This window comes from Pungitius pungitius, chromosome 6, assembly GCF_949316345.1.
Source record: "Pungitius pungitius chromosome 6, fPunPun2.1, whole genome shotgun sequence".
Lineage (NCBI taxonomy): Eukaryota > Metazoa > Chordata > Actinopteri > Perciformes > Gasterosteidae > Pungitius > Pungitius pungitius.
Window position 1 is genome coordinate 13,149,235 of NC_084905.1, and position 27,157 is coordinate 13,176,391.

Sequence of the window (27,157 nt, forward strand, 5' to 3'; positions counted from 1 at the left end):
AACAGACAAAAAGTTAGTTGTTACATAAAACTGTCAGATTTGTTTATTGTTATTTGTGCAGTACATTTTACTTGGATACACATACAGCTTCTGAATAGATAAACTCTCTCTGCTTTCTCTAAGTGCAGTCCTTGGACATACAGTCGCATGCGGTGACGGACAGAACAGTCTGCTGGCCTCGAGTGCCGTTGGCACACAGGACGGGAACACTGAGAGGCTCCGTCTGCACGGCAGCACAGCAAACACACTCCTGCTCCACAGCACCCCTCTCCAGGGAGAACATGGACTTACTGCGACATTTGCCCTGATGGACAGGTGGACAGATGGTAGGATAGACAGCACAACAGAGAGAGAGAGACAGAGAGGGTGGAATGGAGAGGGACAGTGTTATAGTTTGATTTTGTTGAACTTTGCTGGCTAATCCTTTGGGGGGGTAATCCTGCAGTGTTTTTGTGTGTGCGTGTGTGTATGTATGTGTGTGGTCTGTTACCTCACAATAGTACAGTTCTATCTGGTGCTCTGATTGGCAATCATCCACTTTGATGTAGTTAAGTGTTCCTACTGTCCTCCGACACTCTGGCTCGGTACCTGCACACACACACTACTCATTGAAATCTGAACATCTGGCTGTTTACCAGTCTTGCAAAGGCCCCTGATCTACTTACACATCTCACAGCAAGTTGTTCCGATCCGGCTAATTTTCCCCTAAAAACCAACAGGAGAGGCAAAATGTGATACAAGTGTTTGGCTTCTACATATTTGCAGGAGAGGGATCGATGGGAGATGGAGATGTAGGGAGTTGTTGTACCCCTTGGTCCAGGCAGGTTTGACGGTCAAAAGGAGGGCAGGAGGTCACTCTCGTTTGAAGGACAAGATCCCCTTTACCATTTACACCACACTCATACGAGCTGCAACCGTCCTCAGTAGTGGTGTTCACCTGGAGAGAGAGAGACCCACACGTTGATCAGCATTCCTGCCTGCTGCTTGCTTCTTTTTAAAATGCATTGAGGTAAATATATTAAATCAAAATAACATATGTCTGTTGCACATAAACTGTATTGATCCGTGAAACAAGCATAGTTTGGGAGTGCACCATATTGTACAGTGCTAGAGTATTTAACATGTGTGGAATAGAACACGATAGCAGTTGTATTATATACTCTAGCACTGTACAATGTGGTACACTCCCAAAGTCTGTAGAAAGTCTGTAGAAAAATATATGAATATCCAAAGCACCATCTTAATTTGCACATTTCTTTTAAACAGTAAATTAGTCTGTACGCGCATCAATGTCTGTGTCTGAACGCGACAGGGTTCATGAGCAAGACGTAGTTGTTGCGGCTAAGAACCTACCTCCACTCTGATCAGTTTCCCGTCTGGCCTTTGCATGAAGCAGGCAGTGGGAACACATCGGCCACAGCAAGCATCATTCTCCTTCTGCAGAGTGTATCCCTGAAAACATTGTGGTTAGTATTACCTGTTAGTTAATCTGAACAACATTCATGTAATTACAAAGACAAATGTGTCTGGGCCTGAATCACAGAAAGCGATACGGCCACAATTTAATGATGAGTCAAGAGGCAATGTGGACAGTGGTTAAAAAAGTATTTGATGAACATGATGAACATTTGTATTTATTGGTTAGTCATGACAATGACAATGATGATGATAAATGATAATGATTATGGCTAATAAATAAAATTGGGGAGATGTTTACCATAGGGCAAGTGGGACATTTGATTCTCCTACAGGACAGAGTGTATTTCCTCACGGCACCATTTTCAACAATACACTCGCAGTGCGTGCACAAGTCCACCATCAGCCTGTCGCCGGCCTGCACGAACACACGTGGAGCATAGACAGAACCATTCAAAATGTTCTAATACAGAAGAAGGGTTTGATTATCTGCACGACTTACTCCTATCACAGTGTGGTTGAGGACACAGGCATTCATGGGAGCTGTGGAAAGAAACCCAAAATTGCAATTAAAATGCTATCTGTTGATCAGAACAGATTGTAAGGTGAGGCCAGGAAGGGTGGCTCTGAGGTGACACATATGGGAGAGAGTCATCTGCTGGACGCACACTGTGACTGCACCCCAGCAGATAGTGAGTTCATGATGCAGTGCAGGCCCGTTGAAGGACACTCTCCTAACTCACAACGCCACTCTGCTGTGCCAAATCTCTGTTTTTGTTTTCCTATGTGGGTAATGGCACATGACCGTGTGTTTACCACAGTGGCAGCTGGGGCAGCAATCCTGGGTGTTGCAGCGTAACTCTGTTCCCAGCGGGCAGGATGGCGTTTCCATAACAGAGCAGCTGACGTTTGTTGCAGAGATGAACAGTTCGTCTTTTACTTTCATGCACTGATGTAAAACACATTTATCATGAGGAGATGGCCACGTCTCTCCCACCTATTAAAAGGAACAGAAATTAGATTTAAATCAAATAAGAGAGAGGAGAAAGTGTTTATATATAAACACCGCAAGAAATCTATTACGCAGAAGGGTTGTCATTGTTATTTAAACATCTATACGAGTCAGGCATGTATGATGTCTCTGCACGTACGTGTCTGAGGTTTTGCCCAAACACGGTGTCCCCTCGCATCACTCCCTTTGACTCCACACAGCTAGTAGTTATGCACTTCCCACAGCACTCTCCTTTTGATGGAGTGTATGTCGAGCCCTGAAATATATGACATATATCTATGGATTAATATTTATAGTAGCATAATGCAAACGTGTGTATTTGGAATGCGCGTGTCTCACCTGAGGGCAGTTACGATCACACACAGGTAGCGTGCACTGGGCAATGTGCAGTGATGTATCTTTGTCCTGCAGCTGGGTGCATTTGCACTTCTGGCACACCTCCTTCCATTCACTCCCCACCGGGTGAGCCACGCCATCAACCACACACACCTGGATAGACACACAAATAACAAGGAAAATCAGTAAAAGCACATAAATGAAAACAAATGCATTTCAACAAAAACACAACTCCTCAGGCACCTTGTCTGGCAGGCAGGTTGTGTCTGTGCAGCCACAGTCGTTGGTAGAGGAGGATGCGATGAACCCCACAGGGCAGGTGTGGGTGGAGTTCTGGCAGTTGCACACACATTCAAAAACGTCGCAGCACTTTGTTTTTTTCACCAAAAGTTGACGATGTGCGGCACAAGCAGTGGGAGCTTGAAGAGCACACTCTTCTTTTTTGCAGACTGCGAGGGGGAGGAAGAGATGAAGAGAAACAGGTGAAAGATCACATAGATGTGTGCTCTGTTTCAGGTCTGCGTGTGCCAGAGAAAGGCGGGGCTGGAACATCACAGAGAATCCGTTAATGGCATACCGCACTCGTGTATGGGTTGACATTCCCCAGGGTTTTTCAGAACCGCAGCCTGCCCGTCTTCACAGCGGGGAACATCAGGCGGGTCACAAGTCACCAGATCACACACTGAAAAGTCACAGTGAGACAGTCTGTTGCATTTGGGAGAGATATTAAGATTTCAATGAATAATTGAAGTTTTCTTGAAAATAGCTGTTGAAGATTTAGGTGAAGGAAGTTTAGTTATGTTGTGCTGTCAATAAATTACATGGAGTTTATTTTGTCGTGTAAGCAATATAGTCTTTTGTTCAGCCCCAATATATCTTCTAGTTGGAAGTCCGACCTAGTTTCACATCATATCATACTGAACAAAGATAAGTCTGTTCTTCCTGCTCTCATTTGATGAGTTTTCTTTAATACTGAATTGGAAATAGAAACGTAACAACACTTTTTTTTCACATACCACACTCGTACTCAGGGCAGCACTGAGAACCTCTCTTCTCTCTCAGGATCTCACAGGGTCCACATACTGGAGCTGTACACACATACATCTGATTAATTATTATTAAAGTGGCATATCCAAAAAGACATCGCTAAAATATGTATTTTTTACTGTATGAGCATAAATAGCAGTAAGCTTGCCTTTGACGTCATTGCAGGGCCGGGCAGTGCAGTTGATGTTTTGTTGGTCCAAACACATGCAAATCAAACATGGGTTCTCATCTGGTACCCAACTCTGCATGTACTGTACGAAAACATCAAACCATGTTCAATATTATTAATGGCTTTAAAAAAAACACCAGAGGGCGCTCACAGCCCACTTTACTGGTGAACATCTCAATGGTTTCCCCATCCAGTCCTATCAGAATGTGTTTTTCTAAATGAGAAGTTAGTCATATTGGAGATTTCATGTGTCTCACCGGATGCGTGTGTCCATGTTGGTCGACGCACTGCCTGCATGCTTCCGGTGATACACACTGTCCGTGATGCAAAACTGTGCCTCTAGTACAGAAACAGCCCTCAGTAGGTTTGTCCATGCAGGATGACTCGTTGCCCCTGGCAACCAACCAGTTGCCTGGCAAGGTTTGGATGCTGTCACAGTCCTCTACACACCCTGTCCGACATGCATCATACAGCATGGAGCCCGGGCATTGCAATGCTATAACACAGAGATCAGGCTAAACGTTAGCTTCCTACTCATTGTTCATTGGATTGAAACATACATATGAAACACTAACTTACGGCAGAGGTCAGTGCTCCTCCAGTCCACACACACACCTCTCTGTCTACAGAGGCGTGCGTAGGCAGAAATCAGCTCGCATACATCTGACTCCTCACATGCCTGCTCCTCACACTTAGCGAGGAACACATGCACAGGAATATGATCATGGCACGGCTGAAATACCTCCGAACGTAGGGCCTTACATCCCATTTCTGCTCCAGAGACACACACAGCACTGCGCTTTGGGAGACACAGACCATCATCTACAGCAACAGTCCAATCTGAGACAAAGGCCGGTTGGTCAGAGGTTGAGCTTCCGTTACGTAAGGACAGGACGTTCCCCTTCTCCTCCCCACAGGCCCCTGGAAAACAATACAAAGAGGGAGAATTGTGGTTTAAGGAAGGAATTTAAGTTGGGCTACAAGCAAATTAATGCATAAAATGGACTTATTTTAGACTTGAATAAAAAGGTTTTTGTTACCGCAGAGTCCAGCGGTGTCCCTCGTAGTGGCGCAGCTGAGCCACGTGATGGTAAACTCGTTACTGCGGGGAGTGAAAGTCAGGACGTAGCCGTGGTCGGACTTGAGCTGCAGCATCACTCCTCCGTATCGCACCAGCTCTATGCCAGCAAACCGCCATGGCAGACTGAGTTCCTCCCTATCAATCACTGCCTGCTCAAACAATTACACAGACAGTAGAACACATTTCTTCGACTCACGTCAATTTCTGTATGAAGGCATGCGGACCAGAAACCCAGCTTACCGTCATATCATCCTTCAGCAGCAGTTTATGTGGTCCATGGATCACCTCCATGGCTTTCATGCAGACCTGGTTGTAATTCGCTGAGTTCTGACACGGCCCACTGTGGAGTTTCACCTCTGACCCTTCACCGATGCCTCCGCTGACAGTGAGAAGTGTATAGGAGCACACACCCTCCCCGTCCAGCCTAAGTGCCAAGCCATCAAACCTTACCACGTGATTGGTGGAGCTGCCCATACACATACCTGCAACAAGTGAGAGAGTGATTGTACAGGAGCCATGTGATCTGTTCATAGTCTGTATAAATAGTATGGAATGCAAGTCTCCAGCACCCATGGTTAACAGCCCCCGTGGGAAATTGTTTGCACTTAAAATAGACAGTAAATGGGGTTCTATGAACCTCAGAAGCTATTTGATCCTTCAGATGTACATACAAGGGCATTCCCAGTGGCAGCCACAGGTCTCCTGGACTCTGACAGGTGGCATGTTGTTCTGGCAGGCCAGCGGCTCCAGTTTGTCACAGCTGACTTTGTGGCTTTGTACTGTCACTGCCCCACTGGGGTGACACAGCACAGTGTGGCAGCCGTCCTCCAGCAGCCATGACTCCCCAGGCTGAAACAAAAAGTGGACAATCCATTTCAAGTAATGCTGTAAAAAGTTGCTGCACAGCTCTAACTTGTATTCAAACTGTGCAGACATTACTCACCTTTCTCTCATTTCCAGTATCATCAACACACTGTCCTGGAGGACCAGCTGTGAACAAAAGTAAATACCTAATACCATCGTATTTTTTTTCCCAAAAAAATAAGTAACCCTTATGCAAGTGTGTAAGTACCTCTGCAGATTTTCTCTGTGTAACTGTCGTCCAGAGTCTGCAACATCAGTAATTGATCCATGCTGTTCAAGAGCAGAGTGTTGTCTTGGTTTCCATGGTGACCGAGTATGGCCATCTCACTCCTATCAAATTCTGACCCCACCCCGATGGGGAACACTGACACACCTGAGTGAAGAGAATGTTATCAGTGAAAGTAGACCAGCTATTTGACAAAGTATGTGTGAGGATGGAAACATACTACTGAATTGGTCATTTCATCAATGGAGACTTAGTCACCTGCTGCCAGTGCCTGGTTAGCGGCTCCTTTGACATCATCAGCGGACGTGTCGGTCACTAGCATCACCACAGCCTTTGCCACACCGACTCTTCCCCCGCTTACCGGCGAGGTGGCCGTCTGCAGAGCGAATCGCAGGGCAGTTCCTGCATGAAGACAAGAGCAGTGAGCATGTGGTCGTCTGCACTAATGTGTGTGCACAAATCAGTTGATGTATCCATTACCTAGCGCAGGGGCAGCGGAGGTCCTGCTTGGTATGCTCCCCACCAGGTCCAGGAGTTGCGATTTGCTCTGTTCACCCTTCCAGGTGAGCTCTGCTGTGTTGGTGTCTCCATACTGAACCACACTCACCTTGGTGCCATTCAACCCTGCACCCATAAACAAATTATAATTAATGTTGCATGCAGGGAAGGAAGATGTAGGTTCTGGTTACCAAAATGTCACGGTGTGGGTTCGTCCTGTTTTATTTTGTAGTTTCTTGCCACTTGTGTCCCTGGGTTAACTGCCGTGTCCTTGATTGTTTCCTCCTGAGTTGCTTTCAAACCACTTTTGAGCTGATTAATAATAGTAAGTTATACTGTATGTATTATAATAGAAGGTCCCAGATGCCCCTTTTGATATAGAATATCATTCAGCGAGACTAATAACACTGCACATCAGTAAAATGAAGTTTGCAATAGAAATAAAATGTGGGTGGGCGTTTAGGGGACGGGTCACACTTACCTATGTCAGCCTTATTTATGAAACCTTTCACAAACGTCTTCATGTCCTCAAACTGCTCCCCAGCCTTCAACAGGAACAACACATCCAGAGGCTTCTTACACGGCACTGTGTAAAGGTGTATTCACAATTATTACATGCGTAGAGCCCCTTGTGAACTGAGTTATCAAATATGTGTGTCGTCTCATTTGTGTGTACCCGAGGGAGGCAGGCTGGAGGGAGTTGGGACGACCACGGGTGCCAGCGTAGGAAAGCGGGGCCTGATGGTGGAGCGTGTGATATTGACCACACGGTGTACGAGGGTTGACAGATGGTCGTAGTCGTCGACCATCAGTGGCGATGGAGGCGAGCTTAACTTCAGCAAGTCAGACTCACGTATTTTTGGTCCAACACCGATGGGGTATACTTGAGTGTGGGTGCTCGTAAATGGCGGGCGTGTGACTGTGTCAGTAGGCGGATTTTCTGTCACAAGGAAGACCAGCTGAGGAGGGGTTGGGCCACGTGAAGGCTGGACCGTAGCCGTTTCTTGAAAAGTTGTAACAGCTGTCGTGACAGCTGCTCCTGTGTTGGTCTGACTTCCGCCCCTCCAACGTATCTCGCTCACACGCTGCATCAGCAGGGACGTCTGTCGCCTCAACTCCCATCGACGGATCTCCACAGTGACAGTGACTGAGTACTGGATCACAGTTATTCGAATGGACTTCTCCTCTGTCAGCTGTGAGACAACTTCTCGCAGGAAGAGAAGTGACTTATTGAAGTTCGACTCGCCAACTGCATTGGAGCCTTCCAGGATGATCGTCACATCGGTGGTAGGAAAGATGGAGGTTGGCGAGGTGGTGATGGGAGACAGGCCCGAGTGCAAGGTGAACGTAGGGGTTTTGGAAAGGTATCGGGTCGGACTAGGCTCCAGACGGGGAGCCCGGGTTGTGGTGGTTATTTGAGTTTTTTCCCCCTCGGGCTCCATCCCCAAGGTGCAGAGGTAATCTGTCAGCTCTAACAGACGTTCAGGCAGCTCACTTGTGCTGCTGAGCACATAGGCCCTGTTTTCTGGGTTGGACTTGGTGATGTCATTAATCTGCCTCATGTCTACCCCGGGACCGAGAGCTACTGTCAGGGTGGTAATGGCTTTCCTCCTGAGTAAATTGACCATGGCACGGACGGGGCGAGGATTGGCCGTAGCAGTTAAGATGATGGCAATACGACCAGCATGGTCACGCTTGTTCTTGTCATAGATGTTGATGGCCAGGTACTTGACAGCTTCATCCAAGAAGGCCGCATCTCCTCCTGTGTAACGCAACTCATTTACAGTTTTCTTAAACATCCTCTTCTGAACCTACAGGGATGTAGTACGGGAAGCAAAACAATCAAGAATCACTTAACCAGGTGAAGCACTTCTTGAAGAATTCTTAATGCAGCATTGCATGCTTTTGTTCAAGAAAAAATACTTTAGTGTGTCTCACATGTCGACCTATGTCAATTTACCTGCAGATGATATGTCTTCACTCCAGAGTGGTAAAGCAGGACTGTGGCTCGAGTGTGAGCTGCGCCCATACGGAATCGTTCAACCACCCCCAGTATGAACTCTTTGGTTGCTTGAAATTCATCTTCACTCAGAGCTTCTGAACCATCGAGTAGGAATGCCAGGTCCATAGCGCGGTCACACGTGCCCTCGGGCATCAAGGTGGTGAAGGGCAGGGTTGTGTAGGTGGCATAGACAGGTGTAGGTGTGGGAGCAGTGAACATGGCGGAAGAGCCACACTCTTCACAGCTCAGTGTGTTGTTTTCACAGTTACTTAAGAAAAGGTCAAAATAAAGGATCTTATAATGTGCAAAGCGTTATTTACCAGTCAACAGGTGTGTTACTGAGTGTTCTAATGCAGTATTACCATATCTTGCAGAGCTCCGGGTTATTGTTGTTCATGATGACCTTGTTACCATGGGAAATTCTCTGACCCTCATGGATACACACCTGACATTGAGAGGGATCTACACAACGCATGGCCACCTCATCCAGTAGCTGACCTAAGAGAAAGATAGAAAGACTGAAGTAAAACTAGCCTACATTATCTGTATATTGTTCATACTTACATACAAGTATATACTGCATTTGGATTTTGCATGCACAAATACTTCCAGAAAGTCATTTGGGCACCTGGGGGGCAGTAGGCATGGCAACCTTCTACACATGACACTGAGCATTGGAGGGGATTTGGGTGCTGGCAGGTGACTGGACAGGCGGGGCCACAAGTATTATACCTCCACTGGCATAACTGCTCCCCTACATTCAGGCTCCTTGGGTTCAGTTCCTCACAGCTGATGGCTAAAGAAACAAAGGGTGAAATATATATATTTTATTTCACAAAAGATGTAATTTAGAATAACGACAGCAGCTCAGCAATTGTGGTGAATTGTTAAGAATTTTTAAAAATTGTGAAAAGCTGCAAGGCAGGTGATCTGTGTTTCAAACAGTATCATTTTATTATCCTTGTTTTTATTATTTGTATTATTTCTATTATTCAACTTTTCTTTTAGCCACTGGATAGCTTAGATTACAATGTCAACAGGTTAATCTTGTTTGAACAGCCATGATTTTGTTGACAACAAATCCTATTTCACGTTGTAATGATGATAATCTAAATGTTGATTGGAAACGGGAGAAATTCTTCACACTCACGGCAAAGTTCGTTGGATCTCCAGCTGATAGATACTCCCTGCTCTGAACAGGCCTGTGCGTAGGCCGCAATGACATCACAGAAACATGCACAGTCGCCCACTGATGGACAAGAGCATGCAGCCTCCACACACATATCTACATATGGCTCGGCATCCACCTGCGGACACACACGAATATGTGAGGAGAAGACCAATGGATGGGGTGTTGAGTGACATCTGCTGTGTCTGTAATTGAACTTACCACGTGGTTGCATTCTCTAAAGAGTGGACCATTGATCACACGACACGACTGCTCAACTGTTACCAGCTTGACAATGTTGTTGCTGCAGGGAGCTGGTATCTACAGTATACACACAACAAACACACATCAAACTATGAACATCTTATTGTATACTAGATATGCAATGGTGAGTAATTTAAGAATTAAAGTAGTATATTATGAAATATTTTCCATAGTCAAATTTACATTTTAAGGTTAATTTTAAACATTCTTTTCCTAAAGCTACAGAGGAAATGTACTGCTTTGTAATTTCAGCAAATGGGCCCTTTGATCTGAGACCAGACTTTACCTGTGTTACATCTGCACAGCTGGGAACAACCTTCCAGGAGTTCCCAAAGTGTGCGGAGTCAACCTCGATCTGGTTGTTACTGCTCACCAAGTCGTTGTTGACGTTACCATCAAAGTTCCCACAGAGGCCGCAAACCCGGCCCTACACACAAAGAAAAATTTTACATACAAAATAGTGTAATCACAAACAAGGTCCAACCAGCCGAAAAGGTTGGTATAATGAATAGGTACCCTGTATGTGGCTGAGATGTGAACCAGGAGGCTAGTTCCTTTATCCCAGGTGAGGGAAATGTGTTTCCCCAGCAGAACTGTGTAAAACCGACCAGATTTCACAATCTCCACTTGCGAGTTCAGGAGCACCGGCCTCTTCATCTTCACCTATGAGAGAGAAAGATGCCAGCCATGGATGCATGCACTCACAGGTCAAGTGTTGTTGCCAGACTGAGTGAGTAAAAGAGAATATGAGATCCTGAATCAGACATATCTCTTCTAACTAAAGGAAAAGGTTTTTGTGTGTTCCAGCATATATTCATCTACAATAATTACTTTGCACAAAATGATCATTACTCAGCGATATACATTCTTTAATAATCATCTCCGTATTCTAATGAATTAATCTGTTGAGTGCATAGTTCAATTCCTGCAAGAATGTTGTTCCTTGAACTATGCATGCACAGTACATATTGATACTTTAATTTAAACATACCATTTAATTTCTTTCAAAATCGTAGTGGTGCATTTCTCTCCGAAGATTACTTTTGGTTGTATTATAACAAAATAAACTCTATTGTCTGCTATGTAATGTTATATTTTAGAAGTTATGTTCATGTCTGATGACTTTCTCTGTAGCTTTTTTTTGTTCATATCGGCTCAACACTTTTTGGGCATGACACACTAAATCACATTACTAGCCATGTGCATGTGTGTACTTGTGTGTTACCTCTCCATGTTGCATTAGAATCAACCCTCCCTGGTAGAGGACTGTGATAGCTTTTGCGCAATGATGTCCAACAATTCCACAGGCTTCATTCTCCACCAGCACTCTGAACGAACTCTCTTCTCCGTTACACATATCCTATTGACAGTGATAGTTAGAAGAGATTACATTAAATCAATGCCTGTTGCCTCTTTCTGTTTTGCACCACAGTGCTGTGATCCACCCACAAGCTCTTTTTGGATTTCTCTGTCTCTTACCTGGACAAGGACATATTGACAGAGACCAGGGAACGAGTATTTGAGGCCATCAAAAGTGATGTAATGCCCCTCTCCAACAGTGCGACATACACCATCGCACGCCTTCGCTGTGCAACGCCACTTCCTATTCTCACACACACTATAAACAAGAAAGACTGTTTAGCAAACACGTTGCAGGTATTTTCCTTCACAATCATGAATGGAAACAGTCATTTTACCAGGTATTGCAGTCCACAGAGATAGTCTGTCCTGCTGCAAATGGCCTGTTGTTATGGTAACAGGGACACTGTTCCGGTGCAATGCAGTCTCTGAGGTGACGTACCTGAAATCAATCCGCTTGTCAATCTGCATGTTCCATTGTTCTAGATGTCTGGTGCCTTATCTGCAGCGAACACAGACACAAAGATAACAAACCACCTACTGTGCCGGGGGGGCAAAGGCAGCCAGGGATACAGGCGAGGCTGAAACAGGGCAGATCCAGATTCTGGCAGGTTCTGGCACACTCAAGCCCTTTTCCTACACCATCACACTTTGTACGGACAAGAGGAGGTGGGCACTGTGCTGACCGGCGGTCTGCAGACATGAAAAAAAAACATACCAATAGGTGGCTGGCTTTCATGAAGTTAGTGATCAGTTCCTAAAACACAAAAATGTATTATAAACGCAGAGAGGATAATAAAGGTGTTGTAGAACTACCTGATATTTAGAGTGATCAGACCACAGACACACTTGACTGACACAGTTGTTCACTGCACATGAGTGCAGCAATGTCCCATGTCAAAGACAAATGGGCAGTTTAAAGATACCAAATGAATAGTAGATCACACAAGTCATGAAACACATTCAATAAAGGGTATGTAAATTACTCAAATTGTACCTCTGGATGGTGCCAGGTCATCATCATAGAAGAGGTCTGACAGTGAAGTACTACTCTCTGGGGAGCTACAGCGCATGGAGCCATTCTCACAGTGGCTACACGGAAGCAGAAACAGACAAATTAAAGTGAATCTATGGAAGTTAATATGTATTAGCTCATTGTATGAATACACACATGCATGATCACTGACCAGATGCTACTGTGATCCGCGTAAACATCATTAGGTTGGTAAAGCTGTCCATCGTGCATGCAAGTGCAGAGGTCAACTGTCACGCACTCTCCGAAGTCGTTTAGGTACTTTCCAGCGGGACAATAACAGCCCTCCTCACACACTCTCTCCTTCAGACATCCAGGCTCAGCGCCAGACAGAGCGCGGCACGTCCGGTCGCACACACTCCCACAGGCCTCATACGCCTGGCCTCCAGTGCACTCAAGTTCTGACAAAACAAATCCAGGGTTTGGGATTGTGTGTCATGTTTTTGTTTTTAAGCTGTAAGAAATAGTGTACCCAACCTTTCCGCTCCCAGAATGTTTACAGATCTTTGTTGTTTGATAACAGAAATGTTCAAATGTACAAATTCAAAGGTGGTCCTGATCTTCACCTGGAGAAAGTAATGGCTAACGAAGATTATTACTGACTCAGGCATTTACTGTCACTGTTTGCTTTGTTAAAATATAATGACATGTTTGTATATTAAGTAGTATATGTGTATATAAATGATCCACATTACATTAATCAAAGAGTTTTACCACAGAGTGCGGGAGACCTCCAGCTGAGCATCACTCCTCTGGCAGTGCAGGCAGCTGCGTAGGCAGACAGAGCAGAGCAGAGGCACTCCTCGCCGTCCACACACGCACACACGTCATAACGGCAAAACCGCTGGAACGGACCCGGGTTCACCAGATAGTGGCACGCACTAAACGCATCAGACATCATCACCGAACAGGCCTCTTCTGCAAAACGCACTGAAAGGGGCAGGGGGTGGGTGGTAGTGTATGTATGTATGTTTGTATACGGTAAATACTGTATAATGTTGTTTTTTTCAACAACAACATGTGGTTGACTATACCTCTTTTGGGGTTAATGGCACACGGATCGCTTTCACGTTTGTGGGTCAATTCACAGTCTCCATTGATCCTCCATGATTGTCCAAACGCCTGAGGACCCGCCTCAACCAGACCAGATCCAGACAAGAAGTCGTCACCTTGGTTACCATTAAAGTTACCACAGAGACCGCAGGTCTGCCCCGCCCATCGTGGTCCCAGCTGGGAATATGGACACATTTTAATAAAGTTGTGATTATATTTTCACAAAAAGTCCACCCCGAAAGTCTCCATCCATAAGAATGGTTAGAATACCTTTAAAAGCACTCGGCCTCTCCCATTCCAGTCCAGACGAAAGTCATCACCAAATTTCACATGCACAGAAGACTGCACAGATCTCTGGATATGCAGGTGACCTGTAAAAATGCACAAAGGATCAAGATGGCATTGATTTAAATAAATGAACTGATGGGGGGGACTGGGCACCTTTTTGACAAAAAGAGAGAGAGAGATAGAGAGAGTGTTGTTATTCATGATTGTAGGAGATGAGAGAGAACACTTTGTTTACGATTAGACAATAAAACCTCACTACATAGTTTCCCGGGAAACTGTCCTGATACTTTCTCACAAATCATCCTGAAACTGTTACCCCGGAACACCATGTGCCTCTGTGTGAGAGTTCACAGGCTCTCTGTCCACTAGGACAAAACATTAATTAGGTTTTCCCCGAACATTATATATATACAGCACATTATGCTTAGAGGGAATATAAAATGCAGATCTGATTGCGGCATACCATGATGCATTGGGGTCTGGATGTCCATGCTGTTGACAGAGACAACTCCTCCATGCTTTAGCTTCACTGTCATGTCATCCAGAGAGGACAGGCTGAGCGTCACTGAGCGGGTGCACACAGCATCTTCATCATCTGCACACTAAAACACAGTACCAAAAGCCAATATGTCGTACAGGACTACACTAGAGGCAGGAAAGTGACCCCAAAAAAAGAAAACACACATATTACCTGTACGTTCTCAATAATGACGGAAAACCCATTATTTGTGCAGTCTCTTGCCAGCAGATACTGACAGTGACCAGTGAAGGTGAAAAACTTGTTGTCAAAGGTCTTGAAGTGAGACTGGCCGACCACCAAGCACTCGCCTACAAACAGATAAGACGGTCAGCCGTGGACTTGAATTACCAGTAAAGTGCTGCTTTGATTATCTGTCTAGATCTCTCTCACCAGGGCAGCCTTCATTGGTGCATTCCCAGGATCCGTGGCGGCAAACACTGCAGCAAAGGGACTTATTTTATTTATTTATTTTATTATTTTATTTTATTTATGATTTATTGAGGAGGCATTGTACTTGTGACCTAGCAGTACATCTATGTTTCTGCATGGTCATATCTCCCTCACCAAGTGTTGCAGTCCTGAGAGATGGTGGATCCTGGAGGGAAATGTCGCCCCATGTGCACGCAGGAACACTGAGACACCTCCACACAGCGGTTACCATCCAGCACCTTGCCCACTGAGAAGCAAACAGGACCATGTTACAACTACGAGCATCGGAGCCACAGATGAAAGGGGGAACCAGTACGAGTGGGAGGCTACCGGGGCATGTGCAGCCATCCACACACTCTTCTTTGCAGACCTCCTGGATGTTGAGACTGTGGCAGGTTGTAGAGCAGGACTTAGTGCATTCACTGTACTGCATCCCAATTGGACACTTGGGAACTGAAGACACACACACACGCGCACACACACACGTTTAGATTATGAATGTGACTTTAGGGCTTGTTACCTTCTGAGTAACAAGCAAACTTACAGCACTGACTCTCCTCCAGCCAGCCACGGAGGAGTTTCCCGTGTGCGTGACACGTGCGAGCATACTCCAACAGGATTGGGCAGTAACAGTCCTCCACCTCCCCCTGGTCACAGTGGCATGCCTCCTCCTGACACAGTGACAGGAACGCCTCAGAGGAGACCAAGTGGGCACACTGCAGAAACACACTGGACGTCTGCAACACACTGCAGCTCGACAAAATCTACACAAACACACAAAGAAACAGAAGATCATGTCAGAGGGAAATCTATTATTTCAGATAACAGAAAATGTTTTTTTTTTGCAGTTAGCAGTTGTAGGATTTTTGTATTATGTTTTTGATGCCTAAAAAGATTAGTATACTTGAATTGCAATACATTAGCTGTCATTTTTTGTCAGTTCATGTAAATTAGGGTAATGAAGTTCTCAAAAATATGTAGGAGAAGGTGTTGGCTACTTTCATCATGATGGATACAGGGACTCACACCAGATGTGCTTGCTTACCAGCTGTTCCCTTCTAATGGAACTAGTGTATAGTGTTTGAAATGAAGAAATGAGCCAACATTTTATATATTCTACATTCAATTTCTAATTCATTCTATTCTATTTCATTCATTTTTAACAGTATTGTAAAAAGTCAGATCATCAATAACAAAAAACAAATAATTGCCCACTAGACAGAATATAATATAATATAACTGTTTGCAGAGAGAGACCGAGATACTCAGTAATTGTGAGCAAGATGCAGCTAAAGCAAAGTAAATAATTATAACAAATCCTTTAACATTGAAAGTCCAGATGCCTGTGTCCAAATGTATTTTTGCTGTCTTTTTGAATAAAAGATTGTATATTGTATGGAGATATTTCTGTTAATACATTACATGTGTGGTTGCACATGTTTGAGTGTGGGAATCGTCCTCTCACCGCTGAACTCTTTCTTGTGCTGTCACAGGACTGGCTAGGATCTGAGACACGTCGACAGGACTGATCAGCCCCCTTCACTTCCCACGAATTTGCAAAATCATAACTGTTCTCCGTTAGAAATCCTAAAAAGACACACATGCATAAGTTTCTCCTTAATCTCATCCTGCCACGACTGTTCCTCCTGCTTTTCCTTTACCGTGTTATCTTTTCCTGTACTGAACTGATACACTTCCTGTTGCTGGGTGCTGGAAATCATTTCCTTGATTCCAGTAATAATGAACTCTCTTTACACATCTCACATAGGCACACAGTTACAACGTTACCCACTTGCTCTGATAATCTTACCCTCTTGAGCGGTATATTCATCAGCTGACACAGAGTTGAAGTTGCCGCAGAGGCCACAGGTACGGTTGGCATGGTGTCTGGTCATTGTCACGGCGATATTGGCTGCATTGTCAATCGTAACGGTGAAGCCAAACTCCTCACTCCAGAGCTTATGAAAGCCGAGGTCTGAGCCCACGAAAACCGTATGAGATGCAAAGGGCACAGGTAGTCTGAAAAGAAAGAGGAGATCGAAATTAAGCTTTACCATAATCAAATGAGGAATGATTCATTTTCTAGATTATTTCAATGTGATAACAACCGTTTATGATGCGTGCGTTACTCAACATTTTTTCTCCTTGTGAGAGCCGTCCGTCTACAGACAGGCGTAACTCAAAGGCATCTCCCAGAAACAGAGTGACTCCAGTCCTTTTGCCATTGACAAAATCACCTGCAGATTTAACACACCTTTATATAATCTGAGTAATGATCATTCTCAGCCAAATTTCAAGGGAGGATGAATGAGAAAGCAATTTAAAACATCAGTTCAGGTATACACACTGTTTAAGTACACACATCCCAGTAAAAATAAAACAAATAGCAGAGGATCTGCACAGGCCAATGATCTGCACTGAATGAGTATAAGAGGACAACTGTGTTTGTTTCTTTATTGAACTGTGTGTGACTCACCCAGTAGTATGAAGGAGCGATGGCTGCAGTCTCCAGCCAGCAGGTAGCTGCAGTCTCCGGGAAACTCGTATAAAACCCCATCAAAAGTGTAAATGTGCTGTCGTCCGAACAGACTGCATCTCCCTGTCATACCTGCCACGCCAGCTAAAAATATAGTAATATGGAATATGATTGTAGAAGTAGGATAAAGGGGAATCTTACATAAAACATATTTGCACTTAAAAGCCTGTGAGACCAACATCATTTGGACATCCTGTGACATACGCTCACCTGTCAGATGCAGAAAAACCAACACTTTCGGCAAATATCTTCTCATATAGACCTGAAACACATAAACATGCTCACCACCATCACCTGTACCAGCATCATCACATAATTAATATTGCAATATACTTAGTGATTTGCATAGCCGGTTTCTTTAGTTTACCAAACTCCAGTTAACCCTACCTCCATGGCTCCAGTTAATCCACACAGTTGCAAAGGAAAATCAAACACATTCAAAATCGGAAAATCCAAATGTGCACTTTTAAACCTCACAGAGTGAAGACATACTGAGATGGCCTCAGTGAATCAAACGGGGACTAAACTGAGAGGTTAGTCAGAAGCGCAAAGATTTTATAGCAAAGAATGTACCCCCGCCCAACTACTATTGGCTTTACCAAGAGCCAACCCCTGTGCCAGGTTCTATCCAGCAGGGCAGAATGTCAGGCCGTCCAAATCTCAATGCCTGCAGACTGACACCATCACAAACACTCAGCGGGACAATGGCAGGATATGCCCACTGATCGCCTAGCTGAGTGATTAGTCTCCGCGTACGTATCTGTAACGGCGCCAACCCAAACAGTTATTATGGAAAATACACTGAATGGAGATATTGCACGCAATAACACTGCTGTGGTGGTGCACAAACACATGACTATCCTACAAAAAAATATCACACACACTGGGAAAGTGTACAGGTCAACACTCTCAGCTGCAAACTTACCAGATACCCTTTGGCCAAAAGACAAATAAAGCATTGTGTGTACAAATGTATGCTTGTCCCATTCTGGCATTACTGTTCAACATCATGCTCTGAGGTGTTTTCATGAGGCCTCTCCTCAGGTTGCTGGAGCTGTGTTGCAAATGACAGGACTCAGGTTTAAACAAAATGAAGGTTCCTACTGTTACACTCACAGCCTCTTTTTTGGGAGGGATCTAATTGTCCAGAAAAACTGAAACACACCCCTATGCCCAGTAATTTAAAAGAAGCTTATTCACAATAAATAATTGTTGTAAATACCAATGGGTTTCTTACAGTGAATAAAGCCTGCTGTCACAAGTGTTGTTAGGGATTTAAGAAGTGCACACCTAGCGGTGGGAAGTATATTACATGTAGTAATGTTTAGTGTAGAATTGTAGTTTGTGTGATGTTAGATAGTAGATATTACATTTATATATTAGATGAAGTGAATGTATTATAGTCAATATCAATTATAGTCATGTCAATCATGTAAATACTGTACACATTATCATCCTGTCACGATGTAATGTTTAAACCTGGGGACTGAAGCTAGTTGCCGTCATTTTGGCATTTCTCCCAACTTTCTCCCCAAAGATGTTTTTTTGGGGAGTTTTTTCTCCTGCCAGGAATTAGATAAGCAACTGGATGCAAGGCAGACGAGTGAGGCAAAGTACTGCACCACATAAACTGTGATCTTATGTTGTGTTGTAATTGAAATGTACTAGTTATAAGATGAAGACAAACTATGTATGCTATGTTATATTCACTCAGTGAGGCATAAAGCCAAATGTTTCTACATAGAATGCATTGGAATGTAAGGGAGAGATAAGACAGAGGTTTCAGGTTACAGCAACTAATTCACACTTGGATGTGAAGAGGATGAACCAGGAGGAGACACTTTGAAGAAGAAGCCAATGACATTCAAATGCAACAAAAGGCAGCCCCCCGGGAGTTTTCAAAATACTACAATTAGTAATTAAATACTTTTTGAGTTTTTAAATTCGAGGCAGGTGACTCTTTTGATTCATTGTAGTGCGATCTCCCAACGATGGGCCTCGGAACTATAACAGTGTCATCAAGTCAATAATGGATTCTTGATGTGTGTTTCGCACCTTCTATCAATTCACCAGCAAAACATATAATTATTCTGCTTGAGTATGATCAATGCAGCAGTTGTAAATGTTAAAACATTCTTGATATTGGTATTTGTATATTGATATGTTTTGGTCAAGATTGTCTGCTGCCCTTTTACAGGAGTTACAGGATGATATTAATAACTGCAAATCAAACTAACCATGTGTATATCCATTAACAAAGCCATTATTTGCAAATGATACACTTGTATGAATGATAGTTCTCAAATTTTGTGAATATAAAATGCATTCTGCAGCAGGACAATTATTTAGAAATTTTGAATGCAGAAAACAAAACCAGCATGCATACAATCCAAACACCATGGAGATACAAAAATGTCAAACTGATGACTGTTATGTTGTGTGTGCTGTGTCTGCCTGATCGCATGGACGTACTCGTGCACCGTGTTCATTCATGTGCACGACATTCAAGCCATGAACGCGTCTCTCTTATTCTGGGAGAATTACGTCATCGCTCAGCCATGGCTGCTGCAGGAACTCCTGGTAAAAAAAAAAGCCCACCGCAGGCTTCTTCTCAGGGCATTGTTGAATGCAGGAAGGACTCACGCTGGGCACAGACTATAGCTCCCCTACAAGAGCTTTGGAACTATAATTCAAAATTAAATCATATGTAATCTTATTTGGAGACAAGAACTAGTGTACTACGTATTTTAACTTGTTCCAACGTAGTGTCACAAATGCTGTTACAAGCTGCTCTAAACGAATATTCAAATGAAATACAAATATTATAAAAGGATAACATCGATGCATTACTTGAAAGTCGCGGAAAAACATCCCGCAGCAATATTCGACATTTTCCCAATAGTAAGTACATTTAGAAATGTGGGTAATCTTAAGGAAGCAAAGGGGAAACAACATTTCACAGATGAAAGTACACTAACACATTAATGAGAATAAGATGAGAAGGAGACAAAAGCTCCAGGAAGCTCTGCCTCGGTTGTGTGTGGGGGCGGAACACTACAGGCGCGCACAGCACGGCGCGCGTAGCCTGCGCGTTGGAAAATAACCCCATTCTGCATACTGACTGTTATTTAGAAGGACTCCTATTTTGCCCTGGGTCGGAATTACGTGAAGTGAGGGCAGAAGTGAGCTCCGTAGCGCAAGTACCGCCATGGCTGCGCTGTCCGGAGGAGAAATGTGCGTCAAATACCTGATGTTTGCCTTCAATCTGATATTCTGGGTGAGTTTATAGTGAGGAAATGTCGTGTTCTCGTTGAAGCAAATGCGTTCGGCTTGTATTTTACGTATGTGCGCGTGGGTTTGAGTGAGAGAAAAAGCTCAGCGTCCATGCGAGTTAGCGTGTCACTACAGTGAAATGACCATGGCGTCCCAGATGCAGAACCGTAAGCGTCTTCGTTTGCTTAACACGCTAAGCGATATTCTTGGGTTCTGACGCTGGCCACTACCAAACACAAAGTGGCCCAATAACACGCGTGGAGACCGAACGGGGAGGAGGAGTGGCCAAGTGACCCACTTCTGTCGACTTAACCCTGGACTTTGCGGCCCCTGCATTTTAATAAAATAACAGGTGGGGTATTTTGGATATTATCATGATTAAGACTTCCCTCACGTGATGTGAAGAATTGCGCATGCGACCCATCCTGTGTGCGTGAAGGCATCTGGGGTATATCCCGCACAGGCTATTTGTGTATTTCTAAGCCTTCGGGGTGTGTCTTGTTGAGACCGTTTGTTGACCACTGTTGTTGTCTGCATGTGTGTGTGTGCGTGTGTGTGTGTGTGGTTTCGGATGTATGCTTTGCCCTTTTATGATCGTTTTTAATGTGTGCAGTTATAAATAGAACCAAGAACTATTAATTACAAGGAAGACAGGGATTTCCCAATGTGTGTGTGTGTGTGTGTGTGTGTGTGTGTGTGTGTGTGTGTGTGTGTGTGTGTGTGTGTGTGTGTGTGTGTGTGTGTGTGTGTGTGTGTGTGTTGACAAAGGGGGAGGGGTGGGTGTGTGAATCAGGCAACACAACCACGAAGATTAAAAAGTAATAATATTAATTAACCGCAGGGCCAGTGTTCACTTCTAGTCCCCGATTCAGAGTCCATGGAGGATCCGCTCAAACATCATATATGTGGGTCAGCATTTCCTATATATATATACAACAGCAGCATTTCAATGCTTCCCATTTGTGGAGGATCGAGCAGGAAGTGAAGATACTGGACGTAGCCAATGCAGCCACAAATCCAGATATGACACAGATATCTGATTGCAGCTCTGTCTGCACACGGCAGCAGTGTCTGTGCGTATAGCTTTGTGTCAATGCATCAAGAGCAGGGTTAAAATGCAATAAAAGCCGATTCCGGGGGTAAGAGGGAGAAGTATGTTAGCTACAGTCACACATTTCAAACACCAGAGAAAATTCTATTTTTCTATGTACTTAAAAAGGTTTAATTTCATCGTGCCTCAACAGATCCCTCTGTGCTGCTACCTCACAAATCTCAAAAACAAATGCAGTAGTTAAAGACAAGCTGTGCATGCATGGACATGTAACGAAAGACAGGCAGTTATTCCTCACATACACAATGAACTCTCTTGACACTCCCTGCATCAGGTGATACTTTGAAGGCGTCGTAATGAAAACATTTTTTCTGTGCACACCACCTTCTTCAACTGACACCATTACATTTCACTTCCTGTATGGGAAGAAGTGAATTATTACCTACTACCAGCAAACGTGTCAGGATTGTGTAGACGGAATCAGCATGACGGGCCACGGGGGAATAACGTGTCTAAAATATTTCATGTTTGTCTTCAACTTTTTCTTTTGGGTAGGTGTGCCTTACTCTTTAGTGTCTTTTAGTCTTAATATGTTGTGTGCCAGTGTGTGAACGAGAGAGACGATGAAGCTTCCTGTTGTAACTTTGCCATTTTTGTGGTCTTCTTATCTGGCATTTTCTTTGTTCAATGAAAAGTAAAAAGGATTACGCAAACAAAAGGTTTACCCAGACAAAATGCTCCGAAGAACAGTTAAAGATACGCTGAAATCCTCAACAAAAAAGACTGCTTTCAGGCTATCACAGTTAATCATTGAATCACCCGTCTGCTGTTGAGCTCTGTAAGGAAATACCTGTGTATGAACATTACACAATACGGCACAAATTAGGGACTTGCATTTTTGTTTGAAGTACTGCAGTTGTAATAACATGCATGCAGCTTTGTATCGACGTATTCACATCCTACTTTGTATGAATATTAAGTACATAGGCTGGTGAATAAGGGAATGTGTCATCATAAAAAAATCAAATGGACCTTGTTTTACTACCATGTCAATGTAGCCTCCCTAAGCCCAAATATGAATTTTCCTCAGTGGAGACAACATTCTGGTGTTGGTGAAGAGTTAGATATGACATGAGGGCACCAGAAACTTTTCCTACACTGAGAACTGAAACCAAACCAGTCTGTCAGGGTGAGAGCTTTAGAAGGCTTCCAGATAGGGCACGTCAGTGCAAATTTGAAATGACAAGTGAGAGAAGGTGATGCAAAAAGAGGTTTAATAGCAACCAGATAATTATTGTTTGGTTGGTTAAAATGCATAAACATGGATGTGGATCACTTACGGTGAAAACATGAATTCATCTTACCGTAATTTCTGAATGTTACATTTTCCAGTAGTATAAATTCTACTTCTGTGCATATTAGACTGAAAGTGTACAGTGTGCACGATGCATTTCGTGAAGTTATAACCAATTACAGTCTGGTTTGAAAAATATAAATGTTCTGTGTTTCAGCTTGCAGGCACTGCTGTCTTTGCTATAGGCCTGTGGCTAAGGTTAGACCCAAAGACCAAAGGCTTGTTTGAAGGAGCAGATTCTCCATACGTGTTTTACACAGGTACGGTCCTCTTCGTCCTTGAGCTGGACACATTAGCCATTATCGTTTAGGCAAAGTTTTGGATTACATTTTGGATTATGTTCTGAAAAACACAAAATGTGATCGTATGTATCTCCGATATTCTATGTGTGCGTGTAGGCGTGTACATCCTGATTGGAGCTGGAGCACTGATGATGGTGGTGGGTTTTCTGGGATGTTGCGGAGCCATCCAGGAGTCCCCCTGTATGCTGGGACTGGTTCGTACCAGTTTTTTCATTCTCTACGTAGCTTCATTCGATTTAAACACATTGGAAACCACAAGTGTTGTTCTGTCAGAGTTTTTTCATTTAGTAGTAATCCCACCCAGCAGCAGTTGAACTTATCTAACTTATCTTGTTAACTGACCTTGGGCTCGCTGAGAAATACGAGCTACTTTCACCAGTTTACTGAATAGTGTCAAGGCCAGAAAAGAGTCTCTAGATTCCCTTACATTTGTTCCCCTCCTCCCTCCCGTCCGGTCTGGCCTTAATCTTCTTGTACTAAATCTCTCAGGAGGAGGAGTCTATGTAAATTGGGTTCAGCTACACTCAAGTGACCTTACTTGTTCTCACATGCGCTCAAAATACATGGGAAAAGGCATGCATGGAGGCACACGTTCACACAATCAGCACAGTTTAATTCTCTTTCTACATTTTGCAGTTCTTCTTCTTCCTGCTTGTCATATTTGCCATTGAGGTTGCTGCTGGAATCTGGGTATTTTCCAACCAAAGCAAGGTAGCCTATATGTTTAAATGATGTTACATTGATCACTTTTATTTATGTATTTAAATAAGTACATTAAAGGCAATCAAGTAAAAAGCACCATGCAAAAACAAATCACCAAATCAAACAACAATGCAAAATCATTGATGTAGATACAAATATTGTTCTCGGGTTTGCCGCTGTGTTGCAGGTGGTGAATGATATCACAACGTTCTACATGCAGACTTACAATAACTTCAAGACGACAGGAGATGAGCGACTCAAAGAAACTCTGCGTGTGATTCAAACCGGGGTGAGCGTCCTCTGTTCCTTTCTAGTTCAGACTCAGCTGATATCTAAAAGGATATTGTGACAAAAGGTTGTAACAAAAGGTATACAAAAGGTATTTTCAAGGAAATTTGTTTCAAAACAAAATGTTGAACTATCCCTTTAAAAACACCACTCATTAGAGGATTGTGTTTTTCCTCATCTTGTTTAAAGGCTTGACTTTGTCTGTGCTTGCAGCTGAAATGTTGTGGGCCAACTGGTTCTGTCGTCGATTCTGCCAAAGACACCTGTCCCCGCGGAGAGCCACTGGAGGTGCTCATTACCAAGGTACAATCAGCCTTCATATCTGGGTTGACTGGAGGCTGTTGGAAAAATGTTACTCCACACTGGTGTTAGAGAGATTGTAGAGAGTGTGGTACTTTGTTTACAACTAGGAAATAAACCTTACAGCATGAGATCACAAATCATGCTGAACATCTGTTTACCCAGAGCACTATAAGCCTGTGTGAGAGCTCACAGACTCTCTGTCCACTAAGACAAAACATTATTTAAGATTTTCCCAAAAGATGCCAACACAGCAGAGTAATCTGCACCAGAGATAGTCCAACAGATGTGAGACATGCTTTAGTTTACAGCTGAAGAACGATGACGTGTGTCAGTAGTTTATTTGTCTTTCCCTGCGCTTTGAAATTCCCTCAATTTCTCTGCTGTGTCACCATGGCAACAATGGTTTACTGGAGCCTGCATGCTCTCAAGCTGTCTGTGCCATACTACAGATCATGTTTCTTCAAAGCTGAGAGAAATAACCCTTGTGTGTTGCAGAGCTGCCCCGACGCCATTGATGAGGTGTTTGACTCCAAACTACACATCATTGGAGGAGCGGGCATCACCATCGGCGTTGTTATGGTAAGTAAGGGAGTGATTGACTTCAACTTACTGAATTCCAGGGTTTGCTGCCCTGTAGGAGAAACATAAATAACCCGCGTAATGTATGTCTCCCGCCCTTTTTTAGATGTTTGGGATGATCTTTAGCATGCTCCTGTGCTGCGCCATCAGGAAGTCGCGAGAGGTGGTGTGACACCTGCCATCACATCCCAGAATCTTTATTGATGTTGCATGCACTGCCAATAGAAACACAACTTGTTCAAAGAAGACTAGGCTGGGTGCAGATTTCTCTCAGATTATTACGTAATCCATCAGTTGTAACTGTTTTGCTGACACTTAAACCCACCTTGTGATGTGGTTACTGGGCCCAACTATAGAATGGGTCGCATCTATTCTTCTTGGCAATGTAGTGCAGCAATGTGTCATTTTGTGGTCATTTGATTGAAATTAGTGCTTGTGAACTGCTAATTATCTAAACAAAAGATCATATTATTGTATACCGATGACACTTCTTTTGCTATCACTTGGGGTCACCTACCGGACAGACGAGTCATGGATCAGGGCCACAGAAAAAGGCAACCACTACCACCTCAGCACAATACAGCAGCAGCCAAGGAAATTATTTTTCTTATAACATTAGAGTTAGACTATAGTAACTGGTAGTCAATTTCACTGCCAAGCTGTCAACTGCGCAGATAGAGTAGCACGTTAGTTCCTTCAGTGTTATTTTATTTGTTCCCTTTTTTACTAACCAGTTACTAAAAAAACGCCTTTAATTCATGTCGTGATTTGTAAATGTTTTCATTTTTATTTGTAAAAAATGAATTCATCTGTGTGGTCATATAGTACATGTACCTTGATATGTGGTTTGCATTTTCTAATGTCCTTTTCATTTGACAGAGATCGGGTTGATTTATACCATATGCACTATGTTTCACCGAGACAAATATTAATGAGAACCAAATAAACCAAGATGTACTGACCTGGTTGGCTCTGAGGGATTATATAATATGACACCCAATCACTCACTCCTACGCACACACATACACAGAGTGAAAAAAGCCAAATGCGCTGTAGTGTTTCATTAAGCCTATTCTCCAAAGGTCAGTGAGTAGTAATTCACCAAAGAAAAATCTTCACCGTTGGATTGATGCATTAACACATTGTCTCTGCTTGGTTTGTTTGAGTTAGATCTTTGGGATGTAGGGAGCATGTCCGGGCTAGAAGGGCGTAAAGACCTTGATAGAACTGAAAACAACCTCCAGGTTTTTATTCCGTGCTCACAGTGGGAAAACCACCCACTCTAAATACCCCACCCAGCTTCCCCCTGTTTGATATTTGCGACCATCAATTGTGACTCATGCAGTTTGATCAAAAGCACAAGAACTGTCTTAGTCTCTGAGTCATGCAATCACAATTAAAATTTGCGGCGAATCTGTTCAAATCTTGGTGAACACACTGATTAAAGTAAACGGGGCACATGTATTCCAGTTAATCAAGCCATTTTGAATGACTCACTATTTCACAAAAAAAATTAGAAAATAGAGGTACAGTTCCTCTGATTATAGCGCAAGGAAGTACACTTTGATTTGGTTGTTGATAGCCGGGTGTTTCCCTCTCAACCCCCCCCCGATTGAGATAACGCTGATTATAAGGAGTGTGTAAAAATGTCTCTGTGTTGTTTTGTGTTTATGTCTCTTAAGTATCAGAATGTGTTGGCCAGGGGAAAAGGGCAGGAAACTGATATAACTCACTCAAACTACTTCATATCAAAACAAGATAAGGACTCAAATATTTGAAAACAACAGCACATTCTTTCCTGTACACTAAGCTGTTTGATGTTTTACTCTTATTGCCAGACCTAACCTTTGGTTCAGGACAAGTTGGTAAAGAAGCATCTTAACATTTAATTGGACATTAAATGTACCACACGTGAGGTCAGAGCCTGGTCCTCCTGTCGCAGCAGCTGCTGCCATCCTGAAGCGATGGAAAACAATAAAGTACATCATTCAATCATTGTCCTGA

The 27,157-nt window shown here is 43.5% G+C and overlaps 2 protein-coding genes across 3 annotated transcripts; one reads left to right on the forward strand and one right to left on the reverse strand.

Annotated features, from left to right (window-relative positions):
- Positions 1–22: 22 nt before the first annotated feature.
- vwf (von Willebrand factor) lies at positions 23–17,812 on the reverse strand. The gene is made up of 53 exons (XM_037452372.2): positions 17,689–17,812; positions 17,512–17,563; positions 17,242–17,385; positions 16,900–17,002; positions 16,576–16,784; positions 16,231–16,352; positions 15,310–15,529; positions 15,096–15,218; positions 14,901–15,012; positions 14,727–14,773; positions 14,508–14,644; positions 14,280–14,418; positions 13,799–13,899; positions 13,510–13,705; positions 13,190–13,405; positions 12,630–12,876; positions 12,440–12,534; positions 11,984–12,135; positions 11,781–11,884; positions 11,563–11,701; positions 11,309–11,443; positions 10,600–10,746; positions 10,370–10,510; positions 10,042–10,140; positions 9,802–9,958; positions 9,280–9,447; positions 9,014–9,149; positions 8,610–8,919; positions 7,326–8,460; positions 7,131–7,235; positions 6,632–6,775; positions 6,410–6,553; positions 6,134–6,298; positions 6,005–6,051; positions 5,733–5,910; positions 5,302–5,543; positions 5,021–5,210; positions 4,560–4,901; positions 4,238–4,476; positions 3,960–4,062; positions 3,781–3,852; positions 3,342–3,446; positions 3,008–3,213; positions 2,768–2,917; positions 2,568–2,684; positions 2,233–2,413; positions 1,919–1,959; positions 1,718–1,834; positions 1,354–1,452; positions 809–937; positions 666–705; positions 491–588; positions 23–304 (listed from the first exon to the last, which is right to left on the reverse strand). The coding sequence occupies exons 1-53, from the start codon at positions 17,692–17,694 to the stop codon at positions 119–121; spliced, it is 8,532 nt and encodes a 2,843-aa protein (XP_037308269.2). The 5' UTR covers positions 17,695–17,812; the 3' UTR covers positions 23–118.
- A 2,517-nt stretch (positions 17,813–20,329) lies between these two features.
- cd9a (CD9 molecule a) lies at positions 20,330–26,115 on the forward strand. Of its 2 annotated transcripts, none has more exons than XM_037452255.2 (8): positions 20,330–20,578; positions 23,137–23,239; positions 23,378–23,475; positions 23,918–23,992; positions 24,171–24,272; positions 24,485–24,574; positions 25,070–25,153; positions 25,260–26,115. In XM_037452255.2, exons 1-8 carry the CDS (start codon positions 20,510–20,512, stop codon positions 25,323–25,325), a joined length of 687 nt encoding a protein of 228 aa, XP_037308152.2. In that variant the 5' UTR covers positions 20,330–20,509; the 3' UTR covers positions 25,326–26,115. The 2 variants fall into 2 exon arrangements, with proteins under 2 accessions (XP_037308152.2, XP_037308153.2); XM_037452256.2 differs by lacking the exon at positions 20,330–20,578 and adding an exon at positions 22,020–22,176.
- Positions 26,116–27,157: the final 1,042 nt, after the last annotated feature.

Coding starts and splice junctions, on each gene's coding strand:
- cd9a (XM_037452255.2), top strand. CDS start 20,510: ATGGCTGCGCTGTCCGGAGGAGAAATGTGCGTCAAATACCTGATGTTT. Junction 20,579..23,136: donor CCTTCAATCTGATATTCTGG/GTGAGTTTATAG, acceptor TCTGTGTTTCAG/CTTGCAGGCACTGCTGTCTT. Junction 24,273..24,484: donor TGCGTGTGATTCAAACCGGG/GTGAGCGTCCTC, acceptor CTGTGCTTGCAG/CTGAAATGTTGTGGGCCAAC.
- vwf (XM_037452372.2), bottom strand. Junction 9,150..9,279: donor CCATGCCTACTGCCCCCCAG/GTGCCCAAATGA, acceptor TCTTTCTCTTAG/GTCAGCTACTGGATGAGGTG. Junction 938..1,353: donor GGAAACTGATCAGAGTGGAG/GTAGGTTCTTAG, acceptor CTCTCTCTCCAG/GTGAACACCACTACTGAGGA.